At 48.7% G+C, this 21940-nt stretch overlaps 1 protein-coding gene across 9 annotated transcripts in view; it reads right to left on the bottom strand.

The window, feature by feature from the left end:
• The window catches only part of DGKK (diacylglycerol kinase kappa), a 188033-nt gene that overhangs the window by 76915 nt on the left and 89178 nt on the right, over positions 1-21940 (bottom strand). For all 9 annotated transcript variants that reach the window (XM_050965366.1, XM_050965367.1, XM_050965368.1 and 6 more), the window contains exons 3-4: positions 9232-9342; positions 5517-5597 (exon numbers count right to left, since the gene is read on the bottom strand). In XM_050965366.1, the coding sequence (XP_050821323.1) occupies positions 5517-5597; positions 9232-9342 (192 nt within the window). The remainder of the gene's footprint in view (positions 1-5516; positions 5598-9231; positions 9343-21940) is intronic.

Here is a 21940-nt window from a genome sequence, read left to right as displayed (position 1 = left end):
CAAACCAAATGTCCATTCAGCTCAGTATCCTGTCTACTGACAATGGCCCAATGCCAAGTGCCCCAGAGGAAGTAAACCTAACAGGTAATGATCAAGTGATCTCTCTCCTGCCATCCATCTCCACCCTCTGACAAAGAGAGACTAGGGACACCATTCCTTACCTGTCCTAGCTAATAGCCATGAACGGACTTAAGCTCCATGCATTTATCCATTTCCTAGAGACTGGCTCCATGGGGTCCCTCACAAACTGGAGACGGTTACTGTGGGTTTGTCTTTAGTATAGCTTATGTACATACTCCACGGACTGAGCATTTGAGCTTGTTCCAGAATCTGCGATGAGCCTATGTTGTGAAAACTGAAATGCTCAAAATAGCACATGCATGTGAATGGACAAAGGGTGCTAAAATTAAATTAACCCAGGGGTTCTCAAACTGGGGGTCGGGACACCTCAGGGGGTCACAAGGTTATTACTGGGGGTCCCGAGCTGTCAGCTTCTACCTCAAACCCTGCTTTGCCTCCAGCATTTATAATTGTGTTAAATATATTAAAAAGTGTTTTTAATTTATAAGGGAGAGGGAGGTCACACTCAGAGGTTTGCTATGTGAAAGGGGTCACCAGTACAAAAGTTTGAGAACCACTGAATTAACCCCTCTGGAACCTCAGGGAATGCAGGGGAGGGGGGTCTCCCTTGGTAGGGTTGGGAAGGATATTGCTCTTCTCATGTGATCCCTCCCCTAGTGGCTAATTTTAAATGAAGCTACCCTCCCCTGACATGAATCTCCCTATGGCACTGAAATTAAATATAGACTATAATTTAGCATTTGAGAAGTGAAAGGGATGGTAGCCCTAATGGAAAAGCTAATAGCTTGGCTCTTCTGCAAGCCTCAAACTGCTGAATGAGCTTTAGGATAGGGAAGGCTGTGCCTCCCAAACAGCCTGGCCCTGCCCCCTATCCGACCCCCACCCACTTCCTGCCCCCCGACTGCCCGTCTCCCCTCAGAATCCCCGACCCATCCTGCTTCTTGTCCCCTCACCGTCCCCTAGAGACAGCCCCCCAACCACCACCCAGGGACCCCACCCGTTCCCTGTCCCCTGACTGCCCCGACCCCTATCCACCCCACCCCCCACTGAGTCCTGACAGACCCCGGAATGCCCACGATCCAACCCCTCCAGGCCCCTGACTGCCCCCCCCCAACCTCTGACCCCTCCCTGTCCCTTGACTTTCCCTGGGACTCCCTGCCCCTTATCCAACTGCCCTGGCACCTTACCCCCGTCTCCTCCCTCAACAGGAGACTCAGCACATCCAGGAGCACCCCTGGACAGCTGCAGCGTGGCTCCAGCGGGGCCTTAGCCCCGCCCCGCTCAGAGCTGCATCATAAGGGGGTGGGGCTGCGAGCTCCATCAGGGCCTGAGGCCTGGTCTACACTACGTGTTTATACTGAAGTTAGCAGCGTTAAACCAATTTAACCCTGCACCCGTCCACACAACGAAGACCTTTATATCAATATAAAGGGCTCTTAAAACCGATTTCTGTACTCCTCCCCGATGAGAGGAATAGCGCTGAAATTGGTATTGCCATGTCGGATTAGGGTTAGCATGGCCGCAAATCGACGGTATTGGCCTCCGGGCAGTATCCCACAGTGCACCATTGTGACCGCTCTGGAAAGCAATCTGAACTCGGATGCACTGGCCCGGTAAACAGGAAAAGCCCCGCGAACTTTTGAATTACATTTCCTGTTTGCCCAGTGTGCAGCTCTGATCAGCACGGGTGGCAATGCAGTCCCAAATCCAAAAAGAGCTCCAGCATGGACCATACGGGAGATACTGGATCTGATCGCTGTATGGGGAGACAAATCTGTTCTATCAGAGCTCCATTCCAGAAGACGAAACGACAAAGCATTTAAAAAAATCTCCAGGCTATGACAGACGGAGGCCACAGCAGAGACTCAACACAGTGCTGTGTGACAAGCGTAATGGAAAGCCAAAGAATCAAATGGACGCTCATGGAGGGAGGGAGGGGGGACTGAGGACTCCAGCTATCCCACAGTTCCTGCAGTCTCCAAAAAGCATTTGCATTCTTGGCCAAGCTCCCAATGCCTGAAGGGTCAAAAACACTGTCACCAGTGGTTCAGGGAATATGTCGTCAATTTACCCTCCCCCCGCAAAGAAAAGGGAAAAAAATCATTTCTCGCCTCTTGTCAATGTCACCGTATGTCTACTGGATGCTGCTGGTAGACGGGATGCTGTAGCAATAAACAGCAGCATCCTCTCCCCTCCCCTCCCCACCGGCAGATGCTACAGTACAATATGACTGATAGCCGTCCTTGTCATCATCCTGTGAGTGCTTCTGGCTGGCCTTGATGAGGTCCGCCGGCGGCGCTTGGACAAAAATGGGAATGACTCCCGGTCATTCCCTTCTTTAAGCTGTGCGTCCTGGAGATTCAGTCCTGGCAGATGGTGCAATAGGGCTGGTAACTGTCCTCCTCATAGCAGCTGGAGGCTGTGCTCCTCTCCCCCCGCACCCTTTAATGAGTAATGGAGATGTCCTGCCTGGAATATCATAGCAGCTGGAGGCTGCCTCTCCCTCATTTTATCTCACTAAAAAGTCAGTGTTTCTTATTCCTGCATTCTTTATTACTTCATCACACGAATGGGAGGATAACTGCCACGGTAGCCCAGGACGGGTGTGGGAGGAGGGAAGCAATGGGTGAGGTTGTTGCAGGGGCACCCCCTAGAATGGCATGCAGCTCATCATTTCTGCAGGATATCTGAGGCTCTGACCCAGAGCAGCTGTGCTCTCTGGTTCTCTAGTAGACTTGCCCCATATTCTAGGCAGGATTGACTCTATTTTTAGACAAAACATATGTAACCCTTCTGCCCCTCTGAGTTGGCAGCAACAAGGGCCGGGTTCAGTATCCAGGGGTTCCGTTTCAATAACCCAATGCCAAACCAGCTCGAGCTACCACCCAGTGACCTGGGAAAATCTTACACACACCCCTAGGCGCCTCAAAGAGGCAATGCTTCCCCTCTCGCAAGCACAGAGTCTCGGTGTAGCAGAAAAGGTTTAATACATGAGATAAACAACAAACACTAAATTGGGAAAAACACTTCAACTAGAGTTCATAGACCAAACCGTGAGCAAAGACCCACCCCAGGAAATTGAGCTGTGTCCTCTTTCCTGGGCTCTTGAGTCCAGCAACCCCCAAATCACCCACAGTCCCAAAAGTCCCACAATCCCAAAAGTCTCTGTCCTGGGTCAGTGCAGCCCCAAAGTTCGAGAGTCTATCTGCAGAGGTCCCTCCCCCAGCCTGGGTAGAAAGGGGCACCTTACATGGTCCAGGGCCAACTGTCCTGCCTCTCCATGGGTTCTGCTTCTGCCTTCTTCACGAACTGCTCCACTTTACCAGCCGCTCTACTCTGCTCCTCCAGCCGTCCTTACAACTTGCTTCGCTCCACCAGCTGCTCTGCTCCACCAGCTGTACTGTGGGCTGCTCCAGTTGTCCCTGCAAACTGCTCGGCTCTGCTCGCTCTGTGGGCCGCTCCACCCGTCTCACAGCTACTCCGCTCTGCCAGCCGCTCTGCTCCACCAGCTGTCCCATGATCCGCTCCAGCTGTCCCCACAAACTGCTCCACTCCGCCAGTGGCTCTGTTCCACAGTATAGCTTTGGGCTCCCCACTAGTTAGCACAGTACTCAGTGCTCTCAGCTCAGTAATTTCAGCTCTTTAGTGATTTTCAGCTCTTAGTGATTCCAGCTCATAGTTGGGGAGCCCCAGTGCTAGTGCACCATTAGCCCAAAGTGAGTTCAGCTCAGTAACCTGTATCTAGATTCTTAAGGGAATGAAAAAAATCAACTCTAACATTCCACAGTGGAGAGAGGAGGGGGTGGAACTGGTGCTTCTGGCTCCACAAGAAGACTGCACCACCAGGCACAAATACCTGTCCCCAGCCTCTCTCAATTCTCTGGGTTTTGGAACCCATGTCCCTTGTCTAGCAAGTACCACCCAACTGAGGGTGAGTCATTTGTCACCAAGCAGTCCCACAGCTCGGCAGTCTGGGATAGGGTAGGCATGCCTATGCAAATACACTCTCTGAAATTCTTTCCACCAGATGTCAGTGTAGAGCTTAACCTGACACTGCTTACACATAAAGAAAGGAATGACCTGGGAAGTCATTCCCATTTTCGTCCATGCACCCCCGGCTGACCTCAGTGAGGCCAGCCAGGAGCACCCATGACAGCAGCAGACAGCACAATATGACTGGTAACCGTCATCACCAATTTCCAAAGCAGCAGAGGGTACAATAGGGCTGGTAACCGTCTCTGCTACCTTGCAAAGGCAAATGAATGCTGCTGTGTAGCACTGCAGTACCGTGTCTGTCAGCAGCATCCAGTACACATACGGTGACAGTGAAAAAAGGCTAAACGGGCTCCATGGTTGCCATGCTATGGCATCTGCCAGAGCAATCCAGAGAAAAAGGGCACGAAACGATTGTCTGCCATTGCTTTCACGGAGGAAGGATTGAATGACGACATTTACCCAGAATCATCTGCGACACTGTTTTTGCTCCATCATGCATTGTGATCTCAACCCAGAATTCCAACGGGCGGGGGAGACTGCAGGAACTATGGGATAGCTATGGGATAGCTACCCACAGTGCAACGCTCTGGAAATTGACGCTAGCTTCAGTACATGGACGCACACCACCGAATTAACGTGCTTAATGTGGGGGCGTGCACTCGACTTTATAAAATCTGTTTTAAAAAACCAGTTTCTGTAACATCAGAATAATCCTGTAGTGTAGACATACCCTGAGCATCCTCTGCTCAGCCTGGAACTTGCAGCCCCGCCCCCTTACCACACGGTTCTGAGTGGGGAGAGGCTCAGGCTCTGCCGGAGCCATGCTGCAGCTGTCCAGGGACGCTCCTGGATGCGCTGAGGCTCCGGGAGAGGGGTGGAGGCAGGGTCAGGTCAGGCTGGGGCTGGGGAGGGAGCCTCAGCCATTCTCATGGGGGCCCCTGCGGAGCCCGGGGCCTGGGCCAAACTGCCCCACTTGCCCCCCCCCCAGGCACCCCTGCTGGATTTTCCCACAACGCAGCACTAATGGAGCACTAGCTGCCTGGAGGCTCACAACTACTTTGGTTCCTGCCTCTCCCAGCAGAAGGTACTGTTAGGCATCTACTACAGAAGAGTAATTAATCTCTTGCATCAGGAAACAAATGACCACATGCTGCAGGATGACTTTGCCCATCCTCCACTACCGGGAGACAATCCCTCCTCTGGAACCCCTACCTTCGGGAGTACCCAGAGCATACCCCTTAAGTTCAGTATGACACTTGGTTTTGAGCAAGAAAGGCCTATTGTGGGAGGGCAGCAGCCCTTCTCAGCTCCTCGACATACAAGGATATCAGCAGGCAGATCATGATGCAAAGATCGTGAAGCCAAGGCGAGTATTTCCATTGACTTCAGTGGGCACTGGACCAGGACTCCAGTGCAGTGTGTGAGGTACTGTCCCTTACCGTGAAGCTGTTGTTAATGTTCTTGGTGCTGGTCTCTGCCACGCTGGCGTCAGATAGGTCCACCTCATCGAAGATCAGTGACTGGGGAGGCATGAGGGAAAGAGTGACATAGCAGAGACACCAGCAAAGAGACAGCCTCAGCCTTCAGCCGAGTAACTGAACCCATGGAGTTTAGCTCTGCCCAGGGAGTGGAGGGAGATCCTGGGACCCATAGGCTGGGGAGACTTGCTTTGCCTTAACACCTTGGGCACTGACGGAGGGAGAAGGGCTTGCCTGATGATCCATAGGACCCCCAAGCAGCCAGAAGAGCAGTCTCAGCCTACAAAGCTGTCCCTGCCTGCTCCCACTGCCAGAGGGGGAAATCTGGCTAGGCAGCAATCTGTCCTGCTGCCCCGAAGTGGGTAGGGTTGGATCATGAGGGGTAGTCTGCACAGGCTGCAGGACGCTCCAAGCAGCCATTTGTTCTGCTTCTGCTCAAGCTGCCAGAAGGCCAGACCCAGGCCTGGTGAAAGTGGGATCACACTGGCCTACACCTGGCCTGCATTTGGGCTGTGGAGTCTATGTAAGGGAAAGTTCTGCCCAGGCAGGCTAGTATGGTGGACCACATTTCCAAGAGTGGCTGGCCAGTGACAATGCCTTGATACACAGCCACCCTGCTTGGGGCACCTGGGTATCTATAGAACCCATTTTGAATTATATAGCTTGCTGGGACTCAGCCTGCACAACTCCACAAAGAGAGCCACTCTGTGTCTGAGCAGAACTCAGGGAATATTAATTAATTATTAGGTTATGGTGGCCTGTTGGACACAATTTCCTTTAACTTCCATGCAGCTTTGGGTGAGGATCCACATGAGAGCCTGTGAAGGAACATAAGTAGCCCATGGGAAAGGCTTACAATGGATTCAAACCTGGTCAAAGTAATTGGGACCAGGGAGTCTAGTGAATGGATGTTCCTCAAGAGGGCAGAGAGTCCTGGAGTGATCTACAGGGGATGGGATGGGGATAGATTCCCTAAGCACTTATTCGCCATCTGGAAAAGCAGGTTGGCATGAGGGGATGCCATTTGTCAATGACACTAAACCGGTCTGATCAGTAATATCCAGACAATGATAAAGCCCATCCTTCCTTGGGGCTATTGGTCTCTAGATCGCAGAGTGAGGGGCAGCAGAATAAGGATGATAGACTTCACAAAAGCAGACTACAACTCAGAGAAGTGATAGGTGAGGTCAAATGGGAAGAAAATTTAAGGGAAAAGGGAGTTCAAGAGAGCTCAGAGAGACATTATTAAAGGCACAACAACAAACTATCCTGGTGCAAAGAAAAGATGGGAAGAATAATAAGAGGCCAATATGGTCAGAGGCCATCAGGAGCTCTTTAGTGACATGAACATAAAAAAGGAATCCTACAAAAAGCATAAGCATGGACCGGTTGCTAAAGATGAGTACAAGCAAATAGGGGAAGTTTGTAGGGATAAAATCAGAAAGGCTAAGGCACAAAATGAGTTACACCCAGAAAGGGACATAAAAGGCAATAAGAAGAGGTTCTTTAAAATATATTAGGAGCAAGAGAAAGACAGAGAAAAGTGCAGGTCCTCTACTTAGCAGGGAAAGGGAACTTAATAACTCATGACATCAAGAAAGCCGAGCTGTTTAATGCTTATTTTGCTTCAGTGATCACTAAAAGGGTTGATTGTGACCAGATACTTAACACAATTAATATTAGCAAGGGAGAAGAAACACAAGCCAAATTAAGATTCTAGAAAATTTAGCTAAGTTAGATGTATTCAGATCAGCAGGGCCTGATTAAATTCATCCTAGGGCGCTTGAGGAATTAGCTGAGGCAATTTCAGAACCATTAGCAATTATCTTTGAAAACTCCTGGAGGACAGGTGAGGTCTCAAAGGATTGAAGAAGAGCAAACATAGAACCTGTCTTTAAAAATAGGAACAAAGAGGACCCAGGGAATTATAGACCAGTCAGCCTAACTTTGATAGCAGGAAAAATACTGGAGCAAATGATTAAACAATCAGTTTGTAAGCACCAGGAGGATAATAGGGTTATAAGGAATAGCCATCATGGATTTGTCAAGAACAAATCATGCCAAACCAATTTTTTTGTTTTCAGTGAGGCTTTTGACATAGTCCCACGACATTCTCATTAACAAACGAGGGAAATGTGATTTAGCTGAAATTACAAAAAGGTGGGAGCAAGACTGGTTGAAAGACCACACTTGAATGGCAGTTATCAGTGGTTCGCTATCACACCTGGGAGGGTGTATCTACTGGGGTCCCATAAGGGTCTGTACTGGGTTTGGTACTATTCAATATTTTCACTAATAAGTTGGATAATGGAGCAGAGGGCATGCTTATAAGATTTGCAGATGACACCAAAATGGGAGGGCTTGCAAGTACCTTGGAGAACAGGATTAGAATTCAGAACTATCTTGCAAATTGGAGAACTGGTCTGAAATCAGCAGGATGAAATTCAATGAACACAAGTGCACATATGAAGGAATAAAAATAAAATGCACAACTACAAAATGGGAAACACTGGCCACGTGGCAGTACTGGTGAAAAGGATCTGGGGGGTAGAATGGATCACCAATTGACTATGAGTCAACAATGCGGTGCAGTTGCAAAAAAAGGCTAATATCATTCTGGGGTGTATTAACAGGAGTGTTGTATGAAGGACACGGGAGGGAACTGACCCGCTCTACTCGGCACTGGAGAGGCCTCAGCTGGAGGACTGCATCCAGTTCTGGGCACTGCACTTTAAGAAAGATGTGGATAAACTGGAAAGGGGAGAAAAAAAAAAGATAAAAATTTTCAAAACTTGCCCTCTGAGGAAAACCTGGGCATGTTCAGTCTTGAGAACAGAAGACTGAAGTGGGGACTGATCACAGTGTTCAAATACATTCAGGGCTGTTCTAAAGAGGACAGAGATCCATTATTCTCCACATTCACTGAAGGTAGGACAAGAAGTAATCAGTTTAATCTGCAGCAAGAGAGATTTAGATTAGATATTAGGAAAAGCTTTCTAACTCCAAGGACATGTAAGATCTGGAACAGGTGTTCAAGGGAAGTTGTGGTCCCCGTCATTGCAGGTGTTTAAGACCAGGCTGGACAAACACCTGTCAGGGCTGGTCTAGGTTACTGGGTCCTGCCTCAGCGCAGGATGCTGCACCTGATGCTCTCTCAAGGTCCCTCCCAGAGCTATGATTTACAGCAGGCCCATCTGGGCATCAATAACATTCCCTAGCAGAGAAAAAGGGCCAAGTCCGTCACCATCCAGGCTCGCAGAGGACATGCTGGGAGGCCTCATGCTGAAGATATTTAGGATGGGCTTCTAATCATTGAAGTGCCTAAGTCCTATGGAAATCCATGAGGAACTGGGCCTTCCCATCAGTGTAACTCTGCTCTCATTGTCTCAACTGGGATCAGAGTTAGGGCCTGTGAAACTCCCCCTCCTTACAAACTAGGCTGCACAAAGTCCTGGAGGACACACTGCAGGGAACGCTCCATCCTCTCTGTGCCCCATCCGTTGGGGGCGAGTCTCCTGTATCTTTACTAATGGCCCATGCTTAGAGCTCCGCAAGTCCCCCGCTGAATTCCCAGGGCATGAGCCATGGCAGCCCTCACACTGGTGTTGCCCTGGGGCCTACAGGAGCTTCCTCTCAGAGCTTCCCCAACACCCAGGAGCTGATGGATTTATCCTACCTTGGAGTCCTTGGCATAATACAGCGTCCGGCCCCGCAGCTTAAAGTATCGCCTCTTCCACCTCTGGAAGGAGCTCGTCTGCTTCAGTAACAGCCCCTCCTTCACACTCTTCTGCAAAAAGAGTCACAGGAACCCAGTGAGCCTTCACACCGTAACCCGCAGCTGGCCAAAGGAACCCAAGGCCTTAATCCCTTGCATGCCAGGGCGTGGGCCATGTACAGACTGTTCTATGGCAGAGCCTGGCATGATCCAGCAAACCCATGAGATGCAGCCATGGAAGCACAAGGCATAGCAGGGAGAAGGGGTAACATACTACAGGGGGCAGTGATCTCTCAGTTCATGCCCACATACAGAGCATGGCATAACTCAGTGTAGCACAATCAAGGTCACTGGGTTTACACTCATTTCCATCAGCTAAGGATCTGGCCCATTTAATGGCCTGGGATCTTAAAGAGATAGCACATTTCAGAAACCTTCAAACCCAACATGAGCCAACTGCATGGGCTCAGGAGGGGGGCGACCTTCCAAAGATAGAGAATATATCTGTGTGGCCCCCTGGTTTTGGCATGGAGGAGGCCAGCACAGGGAGTATGGGCCTGGCAAAGTGGAATACTAAGGACCACACAGGAAGATTTCGACCCTCCATCTTTGATGCAAATCGCTTTCAGTAACAGAAAATGGACTTTGGACAGTGCAGGGAGAGGCTGAGTGGGACAGCAGGTGGTTCCACATACAGAGGATGCTTGAATTACGTGTATTTTTAAATGCACTGGGACATTAAGGATTCACTTAGTTAACTGTGCCATTCATGCCAGGATAAACAACCATACAGACAAAAGCAGAGACGCCCCAGGCACTCTGTGGCTGAGACCCACTTGCCAATGACTGATTTACAGATTCCAAGGCCAGAAGGGCCCACTGTGATTGTTCAGTCTGACACCGCCCACCTCCCACCACACACACACACACACATGCACGCACACCCCATACCACACAGGCCAGAGAACTGCCCCACAATGATTCCTACAGCACAGCATTTAGACAGACATCCAGTCTGGATTGAAAACTTGTCAGTGACAGCGAATCCCCCACGACGCTCAGTAAATTGTTCCATTGGTTAATTATTCTCAGCATTAAAGATCACGCTCCCCTGAGAATAAGACCAATGTTAAGGTTTTCCATTTCCCCAGAGAGAGACTCGTTTCTTTCACACACACTCCCTGAGCTTTCAGTTTGTCTGTTAGATTTGAACGACTAAACCCATTGGGCCCAGTTCCCATCTTCCTCCCTCCAGGGTAAAGTAGGAATAACACTGGGAAGACAATGGGATGACATGGGTGTCAAAGAAGAGACAATCAGGACCCTCTTTTTTCTGCTCCATGCTTGGCCTGGCAGCATGCAAAGCCCAGAGGCAAACTGGGCCAACATGCTACACACACTGTTAGCCCTCATAGCCGATATGGTGCTGGCTCTGATCCTGAGTCAGGAAAGCCCGTACTAGGGCCAAGCTTAAATGCTTTCCCGGATGTGAACAGATTCAAGCATGCGCTTAAAGGCTTTCCTGAACTGGGACCTCTGTACTTACACAAGGATAATGGAGTCCAACACACATCTGTATTGGAACAGGTAGAATCCAACCCCCATAATGACACAAGACTAGTGTGGAGCAGTGCAGAGCATGATACAGATAGGGTTGCAAGAAGTCTGATTTTCAACCAGAATGCCCCATTGAAAAGGGACCTTGGGTACTCCGGTCGGCACTGCCAACTGGGCCATTAAAAGTCCAGTTGGCGGCGCAGCGGGGGCCCAAGGCTAAGGCAGCAACTGCCAGCCCTAGCACCACATGGCTCCTAGGCACATGGGCAGCCAGGGAGACTACACGCGCTGCCCCCGCCCTGAGTGCTGGCTCTGCAGTTCCCATTAGCTGGGAACTACAACCAATGGGAGCTTTGGGGGCGGAGCCTGAGGGTGCTGGGCAGCACCGGGGAGCCTTCCTGGTCGCCCATGTGCCTATGGGCTGCAGGGACCTGGCAGTCGCTTCTTGGAAGCTGCTGTAAGTGCCACTGGGACCCCAGACCCCTCCCATCCCAGCCCCAGGTCCTGGTCCTGAGCCCCCTCCTACACACCAACCCCCTGCCCCAGCCCGGAGTCCCCTCCTGCACCCAAACTCTCTCCCTGGCCCTGCACCCCAATCCCCTGCCCCACCCCAGAGCCCACATCCCTCTAGTAGTAGGATTTTACGTTTGTATTAATATAATTTAAAATAAAAAATAATAATGTAGCATGTATTAAATGTATTGGTGTATGATTTGATCATATTCTTCCAGCTACCCTTTTTGAATAATGGGCCACTGGTAAAGAATCTGTGTCTGGACTGATTTCAAGGCAGTAACCTTTGAGGGTCACCAATTTGTTGTAGGTTTAGCATTTTAAAATAAGTAAAAGAATGCAATAATTGTCTGTCTTTTGCATTGCAATTTAATGTTCCTGTTCAAAATGTTCTGTGTTTAAATTAATTCTGTTTTGTGTATAAATAAAAAATGTATGTGTTAAAAAATAAGTATAAAGGCCATCACTAAACCAAATATATATATAAAACCAGATGCAAAAGCGCCAGAAGCTGCAACACTCTCTTACTGAAATGTCAAAAAAGAGCAAATTAACAACTCAAAAAACAAAACAGGCATCTATCAATGGGAACAAAATAGCTGTAATAAAAAATAAAAAAAAACAATTTAAAAAAACAAGCACTCGTCAAACAACAATTAATTACAACATAACAAAGGAAAACTCACTGGTCCCAATAAAAAATAAATCACTATATTACCAGGGTGCCTTGCCATGAAACTTTGGGTTCGTCCTGCCAAGACTTCCCCAAAGCATCGTGTCGTGACCGATGGAACCTGGCACCTTCCTACAGGTGATCAACTTAGCTGGCCACGAGGTTGATCCAAACTGGTAACTATAACGTTGACTGGCGGGACAGTGTGTATAGTGTGTGTATGTGTAGCTAAAAAGCATATGCTAATTGTTGCATCTTCAATAAATGCAGCGTGTTGCCTTCTTCCCTATAAAAGATCTCATGTGCTTTGTAAAGCATAACATCCCCAGCCAGAGTCCTCACACCCCGCCCCCACCCCAAGCTCCTGCCCAAGCCTGGTGAAAGTGAGGGAGAGCGAGTGATGGAGGGAGGGGAATGGAGCAAGCGGGGGCGGGGCAGAGGTGTTCGATTTTGTGCTATTAGAAAGTTGGTAACCCAACCCTACATATAGAACAGACATCACGGAGCCCCTTAGAGAGGCAGGATGGCCCAGTGCTTAGGGCACTAGCCTGGGACCCAGGAGACCTGTAATAAATTCCTAGCTCTTCCACAGCCTCCGTGTGGGACTGTGGACAGGTCTCTCTGGGCCTAGTTCCAGCTGTGCAATGAGGATAACACACTGGAGACAGAGAGGCCCTGGTACCGGGGGGGCAGATAATACCAGAGCTAGAAACCTGATGTGGGACAATACTTGGCTTGCTGCCATTTTCTGCAGCCCAAGAAAACCACCTTTTTCCCTCTGAAAGCACAAAGGTTTTGTGAACTGAAGGCCAAGGCACCTACTTGCTGCAAGTCACTTCATAAGCCCATTTACTCTTCAGAGACAAAAAGACAACCAATGTCCACGATGCAAGGGGGCCTGGTAAAACACAGGAGCACAAGAATCAAGCCTCCAGTCTATTAACTAGTCAGACCTACCCACTTTGTATTTGCCCTAGCTATCGAGATCTTCCATTGTTGTTTGTAGTGCTGTTGGATCTGTGCTGGTCCCAGGCTATCAGAGGGACAATGTGGGCAAGTAATAGCTTTTATTGCACCAACCTAGAAGAGAATGGGGGAGGGATAGCTCAGTGGTTTGAGCATTGGCCTGCTAAAATCAGTGTTGTGCGTTCAGTCCTTGAGGGGGCCATTTGGGGATTGGTCCTGCTTTGAGCAGGGGGCTGGACTAGATGATCTCTTGAGGTCCCTTCCAACCCTAATAATCTATGATTATCACATCTGACTCCTCTTGTCTGGAGCTCAGCCCATGACTTCTGTATTTCAGATCAGTCATGTTGGCTCAGTAATGGAAAAGTTCCATTCCTTCAGTGAATCATTTTTTTTTAATTTGCTATTGCACAGTTCCAGTTCTTTGTTGTTAATTACATCAAATCAGACTTCCATTGAGACTGCAGCTTTACTAGCAGCCTGTAATCAGCCAAGCCCTGGGCAAACTCCTGAAATTGCTTTTGTAAAAGTTTAGAATCTTTGTACAGTCCCTTGTGTGAAATGTCTGTTGTGTTTCCAACAAAGGCCTCCTGCTCAGCGCAACATCCTTATAACACTTGGATGAAAACGCAGAGACACAATCCACTGAGTGCTTTTGGGAAGCCAAGCTATCAATCCTATGGTATCAGTCAATCAACCAGGAGGCTGATGGCAGGGTGGAAAAAATGTTTAACTTCCCCCATGTGCTGCGTAAGGTGCTACTTCTTTCTTCAAGAAGGTTTCCACAGTGTGCTCACTGCGCAGAAAGCGAATGCTGGAGTTGATTGCTCCTGTGAAGGTCTCTCATCTCTTTCATTTTATTTTCTCTGAGCAAAATGGCAGAAATCCCCTCATATTATGCTCTGCGTTTTGAGATGCTCTCTTCAGTAGCCTAGACACAATATAGCGCAGGTTTATTTTCAGCTGTACAATCAGCATTTAGCAGCAATGCACTTTTCTCTGAATGGATACTATTATCGGGTCATTTCTCATGTCTGATCAGTCTTCTTGCATGAACATGCTGATTCTCTTAGCGCTTCTTTCAGTCCCCACCACCACCACAGTTTTTTTTTTTCTCATTTGCAGCATCTGAGTCTGGAAGTATAAATCTGTCTGGTCCGGAGGAGTATATTTAGAGCAAAGTGCTTCAATCATTTCATTACATTGCTCATTTTGTGAGACACTGAAGGGGGCATTAATGCAAAGGAAGGTCACAACTTTAGGCTCAGGTTTTTGTCTTGATCTTTTTAGTGGCATAATCACCACTCAGCAAGGGCTCAGTGGTGCATCATGCCATATTAAGGAGCAAGAGGAACATAAGGAGATGTTCATTCCCTTGTATGGGCTATCCACATCACTGGATCCTGCTTCCACTAGGCTGCTGCTATTCTTCCTTTTGTGCAGACAGGCTTAGAAGTGGGTGGAGCATGGGGGCCAAGCAAACATTGCTTCCTGTCACCAGGGCTGTCTCCAAGCACCAGCGCAGCAAGCAGGTGCCTGGGGTGGCCAACAGAAAGGGGCAGCACCTCCAGCTCTTTGGTGGCGGGTCCCTCAGTCCCTCTCGGAGGGAAGGACCCGCTGTCGAATTGCCGCCGAAGAATGAAGCGGCAGGGTGGAGCCATCGCTGATCACGGCTTTTTTTTTTTTTCCCCTGCCGCTTGGGGTGGCAAAAACGCTGGAGCCGGCCCAGCCTGTCACCATGGAGCAGTGACCAGAGCGTTATTGCCTAGAGACCCCTTCCTCTGGCTGCATGGCACAGCTACTGCCCCTCCCAAGTGATCTGGGCTCTGGTTTGGGTATCAAAGCCTATGGGCTGGCCTGCATACAGACTTATACAGGTTTCACTGAAGGTGGGAAGTTGAACTGATTTAGCTAAATTGATGTGACTATGTGTGGATGCTCTTAACCTGGCTTACATGAGTTTAGGTTGAACCTGTTACATAACGAGGGCAGGAGAGCCAGCTCCTGAATGAAGATGCTGTTGAAGGCCAAGCACAGGGATTCCAGTTTAACATCATGGCTACATTGGATGAGGACAACAGCAACGAAAATGTGTCACTTACAGGATCATCAGCATTCTTATCCTCTGCCTCAACAGCCAATTTCATTCCGTAACACAATTGATCTCCAAGAAGCTGAAGGAGCCAATTTTCTGTACTCTTTACCATGCACACGAACCCCTTTCTATCTCACTGCTTAACAATTCTTGACAGTGTTTGTATTTGATCTAGATTGAAGAATGATCGATTTTTTACTCCTTCAGTACATTCACGGACTTGTTTCCACTCCCCAGCCACCAACAACTCTGGACAATTGGATAGCTTCCTAACAGGCAGAGCTCAGACCTTTACCCTCTCTTCGCTCCTCGTGTAGCTTTTTAGAATGCTACATTTCCATTCACACATTGCAGTGAGAGCCAGATGTCCAGAGTACCAAACATCTTCATGTTATGGTCAGGTGAATAACTCAGAATGACACACAAATTCAACAAAGTGGGAAAAAATGATCCTCCCCCCCCATCCAACTCCTCACCACCACCAAACACAACCAAAAATACCAATACAGCCTTTTTTTTTTCTGAATACGATCAAATTAGTTTCATGCAGATTTCATACACAGGATCAACAGGGCACAGTATATCCCCGTAACTACACCAGGCTGACATTGCACAACACAGATTCTTCAGCTGCACCCAATGGATGTGGCACCAGCACCACACAACCGACATGGCATCATGGGCTTTAGTCCCAGCCTCAGACACACAAATGGCATCCAGCCCCCCAGGCAGAGCACCATTCCTGACAGCGTCCAGGATCCTGTCTGACTCCAGTGCTGATGGCCCACAGCAAAGATGGACTAGCTGCTCTAACCCTGCAAAGTCCACTTGGAACGCCAAACTTCAGCTGCACTTCCTTGCCTAGGTCCACATAGGGGGTATAACGGAGAGAAAAGAACCCCCCAGACAGGTGGGAAGAGGATCACAGGAGGGGTTGAGTGCACCGCACATGGGAGGCCTCCATCATAGACGGAGCAAGCGCTACCTGAGGCCAGGCACATGTCCTTTATGTAGGATCACAGCCTGTGGTGCTCTGGTTTGGTTTGGAGGTCACTTAATCTTCCTATTCCATAAAACCATTTGCAATTTGTCCCCCACCATGACTTTGGGGTGAGGACAAAACTCATCAACTGCCAGTTTTCATTATTGCAGAACAAAGCGAACAAACAATCGCTACCTGCCTGCCAAGAAATAGTCGAATCCCAGCATTCATTAGGCTTGAGTACATTTTTATTTTTAGTGAAACATTTATGTAAACTTTTATCCAAATAAAAGACAGCCCACAGGCTCCCAGGAAGTTGGCAAATGCTGGGTGCTCCTAAATTAAAGTTTTCCACATGACAAGCATAGGACCATAATGTTGACTGCAAGGAGCTGCTTCTGAGTAACAAAAGATTCACCCTCTGGTGCCTAGATTTCACAGTACTGCCTCAAGGAGACCGGGAACCCCTTCTTCAGCTCTAGGCACAGTAGATGCCCAGTTTGGGGCTGTGGACTTAGGCTATGTCTTCACTACCCGCCATATCAGCAGGTAGTAATCGATTTCTCGGGGATCGATATATCGTGTCTCATCTAGACGTGATATATTGATCCCCGAATGAGCTCCTATTGATCCCGGAACTCCACCAACCCAAATGGCAGTAGACATGGGGAGCCGTGGACATCGATCCCGCGCCATGAGGACAGCAGGTAATTCGATCTAAGATACTTCCACTTCAGCTACGTTATTCACGTAGCTGAAGTTGCATATCTTAGATCGATTTCCCCCCGTAGGGTAGACCAGCCCTTAGCCTGACACAGCAGGTTTGCAAAGAGATGGAGTGAGGATCAGGTTTTTCCAGATAACATTGCAGTCATGCTTTGCCTTTCAGCTGTCCCCGAGTTCGCTATAACACCTCACCTTTGTCCTTTCTCGGGCAGGTGCCAGCCCTGCTACCCTTTCCAAAACAAGGAAACTTGGAGTTTAAATCTGTCTTAAGAGGACCCTGTGTGAAGGGGTAGTACTAAAATGTGCTGCCAGGTGGGGAAAGGGGGGCAAACCTTTCAAAACACTGCAGAAAATTCACACTGCTGGTTCGCTAAGGAATAAATACCCAAGTTGCTCCTGTTTCAAGGAGACTCTAGTTGCCATTTGGCCAGCAGGGGGGCACAAGATAACACTCAAAAATATCCCCAGAGCTGTGCTGTCCATATGTACCATGCATATGACAACAGGGATATAAAATAAGCAAACAATTTGTATCATGTTCTCCTACATGGAAGCTGCAAAGCTTCTCAGTGAAGCCCTGGTTTAGATGCTGAATGCTCCAATTAATCAGGTTACACACGAGGCTATTTACCACATAAATAAGTTTTAACGTGGTTTTATTAACATTGTTTTCTGCTCTGTCCAATCCTTCAGGTTAAAGACATCTCAGGATATAGCATTGTGTGAGAACACAGGTGCGACGAGAGCCATGAAGCTTCACGTATTGCCAACAGGCTCAGCAAAGGCTCCAAAACAATGAGTCAGGCCCCAAAATCAGGAGACTGCCATAAAAATCATGAAGTTTGTAAAATAATATACATTGCGTTCTTTTTATTTGCTTTTTGAGACTTTAAGGAGCACTTGGATCATGTTTTCAAGCTTTTCTCTGTAACCAGGAGGGCGATACACTTTCAACTGGGAAAAAAAAAATCCACACAAGATTCCAGGACTGAGGACTTTAGGAAAAAGCATCAAACATTTAAAGAGTGGTAAACGCTGCCCCTGGGATGTTTTCATCAAACTGGAAAGTATCTGAGATTTTTTTGAAGCGGGGAAGGGAAGAGAAAACACACATATACTTTGCATTTCTTTCTGTTATGAGCGTTTATTAGCCAGGGGTCATCAGCCATTCAGAATGGGCTTGATCCTGTTTTCATTTTATCCCTGCAGCTTGCTTTTAAGGAATAGAAGGCGGGAATTATCTCTGAAAACAGGTAAGAGCAAAAGTGGAGGGATGGGAAATGTCACTTTTGAGCATCTAAGAGGCTGCAAGATGACAAACAACAAAACTAACTACTGCAAGTGACTGGGCATACTGCCCCTTTAAACAAAGAGCCCTCACAATGAGAGCTTTCCAAAGACTCTTGCTTTCTTTGATCCTTATTTCCTGGTGTGCCAGGCAATGATTAATGTTGTACTTCTGTTTTTGGCCTCCTGATATAAACAGGTTCCTTCTTTCTAGTGAAGCAGCTGCACTAATCAGAGCAATGCTAACATCTCCCCTTTGCTGAAGCATCTAGATTCGCTGGCATTGCTTGTTCCTTCATTTGCACCTTGAAAGGAACGAGCAATAGAGAGCTACTCAATAGTGAGCTAATCAATAGCTCATGGCTCTCTGGGCTTATCAGCCTTCCAATGATCTGCTCCAGTCTGATGACCTATTAAAATAATGGCCAGTACTCCTGCCTTGCCCTCCCAGCTCCTTGCAGAGGAATATGATTCACTCAGACAGAAGCGCTAGAAGAGAATTAAATCTGGCTTTCAGTACCAGGAGGAGGAGGGTCAATGGGGTAGAAAGAAGCAGCAATCTTGTCTCATCTTAACAGCAACATCTGCCTCCCTTTTCGCTGGTGCAATCACCTGCTCTGTGGGGTGCAGTGATGAGTGAGGGAGACATTCAGATAGTTCAATTCCACATTGCCAGTTCTGATGACGTCACTGTGAATCTCACGCTACTCAGTGTTTTCCTTCAGGCCCTTATGAACTGGGTTCTTCCTGGAGAATCTCAGCTTCCATTTACAAAGAAAAGTCAAGTTGCGTGTTCTCTTGGGCACGTAATCCCCAAATCTTCCAATACCAGAGGGCAAGTGAAGAGAACCCAAAACCTCACTGTTGTAAATCTCCTGATTTTTATGCCGAACTCGTGAAAGGTTGCAGAGGAAGTGGGGAGGGGAGGCTGCGGGCAGGGCAGGCCTGAGAGTCACAGGGGCAGGAGAGGCTGGCTCCACACTGAAAAGCCTTCCAATGCTAAACACCACATTGAGCCAGTTGGAGTCAGGCAGCAGCTCTGAGGCAAGCATGGCGAGGGTGTTGAGCTCCAGGCGCAGAGCTCCAAAAGTCCGCTGTCTGTGCTCTCAGCAGAGACGCAGCCCCAAGGATCCTCGAGCTGTTTGAATGAAAGGAAACTCTCCTCCAGTGCGAGGTTCTTAGAACACTTGATACTGTGGGAGCCGGGGCATAGCTGGGGCAGCTTCTCCTGGCTGCCCTTTGAATGCTGCTGTTTGCCTGGCGTCTGACGATGTTGCCTCTCCTCATTCTCTATGGCCAGGCTGAGTGGAGGGACCTGGCAAGAGAGGCCAATGCTACCCCTTCCTAGTGAGGTCTTGACCAGAAGCCAAGGCACTCTTTCTCTTCAGGAGCTAGCACAGGGGCGGGCAAACTATGGCCTGCAAGCCATTTTAAACTGGCCCACAAGCTCCCCCTCGGGAGCGGGGTCACAGGCCGCACCATATGGCTTGGCCCCGCTCCGGTGCTCCAGCCGGGGTGCACGGTCAGGGACACAGGGTCCAGGCCACACGACACTGCTCCCGGAAGCTGCAGCATGGCCCCACTCTGGCTCCTATGCACTCCAATGGCCCCCTCCGGTGCTCAAATGGGAGCTGCAGGGGGGTGCCTGCAGATGGGGCAGTGTGCAGAACCACCTGGCTACACCTCCGTGTAGGAGCCGGCAGCCCTGAGCCTCTCCCCACACCCCAACCCCCTGTCCCAGCCCTGGTCCCCCTCCCGCTCTCCAAACCCCTCGATCTCAGCCTGGAGCACCCTCCTGCACCCCAAACCTCTCATCCCCGGCCCCACCCCAGAGCCCACACCCCCAGCCGGAACCTGCACCCCTTCCCGCACCCCTGCCCCAGCCCTGATCCCCCTCCCGCCCTCTGAACCCCTCAGTCCCAGCCCAGAGCACCCTGCTACACCCCAAGTTCCTCATCCTCAGCCCCACCTCAGAGCCCGCACCCCCAGCCAGAGTCCTTAATCCCTCCCGCACCCCAACCCCAATTTTGTGAGCATTCATGGCCCGCTACACAATTTCTATTCCCTGATGTGGCCCTCGAACCAAAAAGTTTCCACACCCCTGAGCTAGCAGAACAAATGTCCCTGCTGGGCAGTTTCCTGCAAAGGACTTCACTCCTCTGGGGACTGTTAATCATCTTGGTCATGAGAAGCTCAGACAGGCCCAGAAGACAGATGCACAGAAAGCTGCTTTGGTCCGGTCATTCTGAAGTGCATGGCAGCACACCTCTATTCCCCAACTGATTTCTCTTTGGGATTCCCAGCACCTCCGCTGCAGGGGAACATGCCACAGCACCTTAGGATTCCCTCCCCTCAGAGGGCCCCACATGCAGGAGCCTCAAGCAAACTACAAAAGGGATATTCTGAGGTAACACTTCTCATCAGAAGCTTCAAGCTTCTCCAAGAGCCCTTTATAGATAAGAACTCCTGGCTCCATTGTCAGTTAGGAGGCTCCAACAACCTTTGAAATTAATTTGCTGAGGTACGTTTAGTTCAGAAAAGGAATTCACCAATGTGGAGCAGCTGGGCGGGGGTAGAGAACGACACTGGAGGGCTCTGACTCAAAGGACAAATATGTCTCAGGCAAGCATGCCAGGGAAGAACGCATTGCCTAGGATCTGTGGAACTGCCTGCGACAAAGTTCTGGATCTCAGAAAAACCAAGACTGAACTTAGCAACAAGGTTTAAATGAAAACAAGGAATCCATGCAGTGGGAACAAGTAGATGCAGATCTGGATCTAAACTTTCCACTTGGGCCCATCTCTAGTGGTATAGTGTCCGCAAATATTACCATGGTTGCCGCCACCCTGCCATGTGGGTATCTTTCAGACAGAGGCAACGTTCTGTGGAAGTAGAGAAAGAACTGACAGGGATTTGAAGGGGATTTCAATCCACACAGTCTCTTTATGTGAGCAAGAGTCAGGCTAGCTGTAACCCTAATAATGCGAGATTTGTAGAAGCGAGGATTGTGAGAGGCGAGTGGGAAAGAACTGTGTGAAAAGTTGTTGCGACCTTGTGTTAGCTAAGTATGGAATGCAGACATATTGTCTAAATAGAGATGAGAAAAAAATAAGATATTAGGATGACCTATGTATAAACAAAATGCAGCTGTTTCTCATTACTGTATGTAACAAAGGTATAAATGCTTGCTGTAATTGTTTACCAGGGAGAGACATGTTTAGCTCTCTCCCTCCACGCAATTGCTAGAGATAATAAAGGATCTGACTTGCGGCACCCAACCTGAGAGTGAGAACTGTGTTTTTCTCTGACAATTCTCATCTCCTTAGATACAGGGCCAGGTATCCAATACAGAAGATGAGGTAAAGTGGCTGGTGAATTAGCATGTTAGAGACTTTCCCTCCCCTCAGAGGGTCCCACGTTCAGAAGCCTCAAGCAGGCTAAGAAAGGGTTTTTCTGAGGTAACACTTTTCATTGGAAGCGTCAACCTTTTCCAAGGGCCCTTTACAAATAAGAACTCCTGGCTCCACTGTCAGTTAGGAGGCTCCAACAGCCTTTAAAATGAATTTGCTGAGATACGTTTAGTTCAGAAAAGGAATTCACTGTGGAACATGATTTGTCTTGTCCCAGCAGCTGGAGGACCAAGGCAGTTAGTTCAGCATGATTTATCTCTGATTAGAAACAAATCTTCAATTAGACATGTAATTAATCCGTGGAACTTACTGCTGCAGGATATTTTTGAGGCAATCATCTGATTAAAGGTCTATAGACTCCTTTTTATCATTTTATATAAATTGGAACAGCAGCTGCAATTACAATTTCCTGGGGACAATTACCAAGGCTTTCGATCCTGATGCTAATAGGGTCAGAAATG

Source organism: Gopherus flavomarginatus, chromosome 8, assembly GCF_025201925.1.
Source record: "Gopherus flavomarginatus isolate rGopFla2 chromosome 8, rGopFla2.mat.asm, whole genome shotgun sequence".
Classification (NCBI taxonomy): Eukaryota; Metazoa; Chordata; order Testudines; family Testudinidae; genus Gopherus; species Gopherus flavomarginatus.
This window is presented reverse-complemented; position numbering and strand designations above follow the sequence as displayed.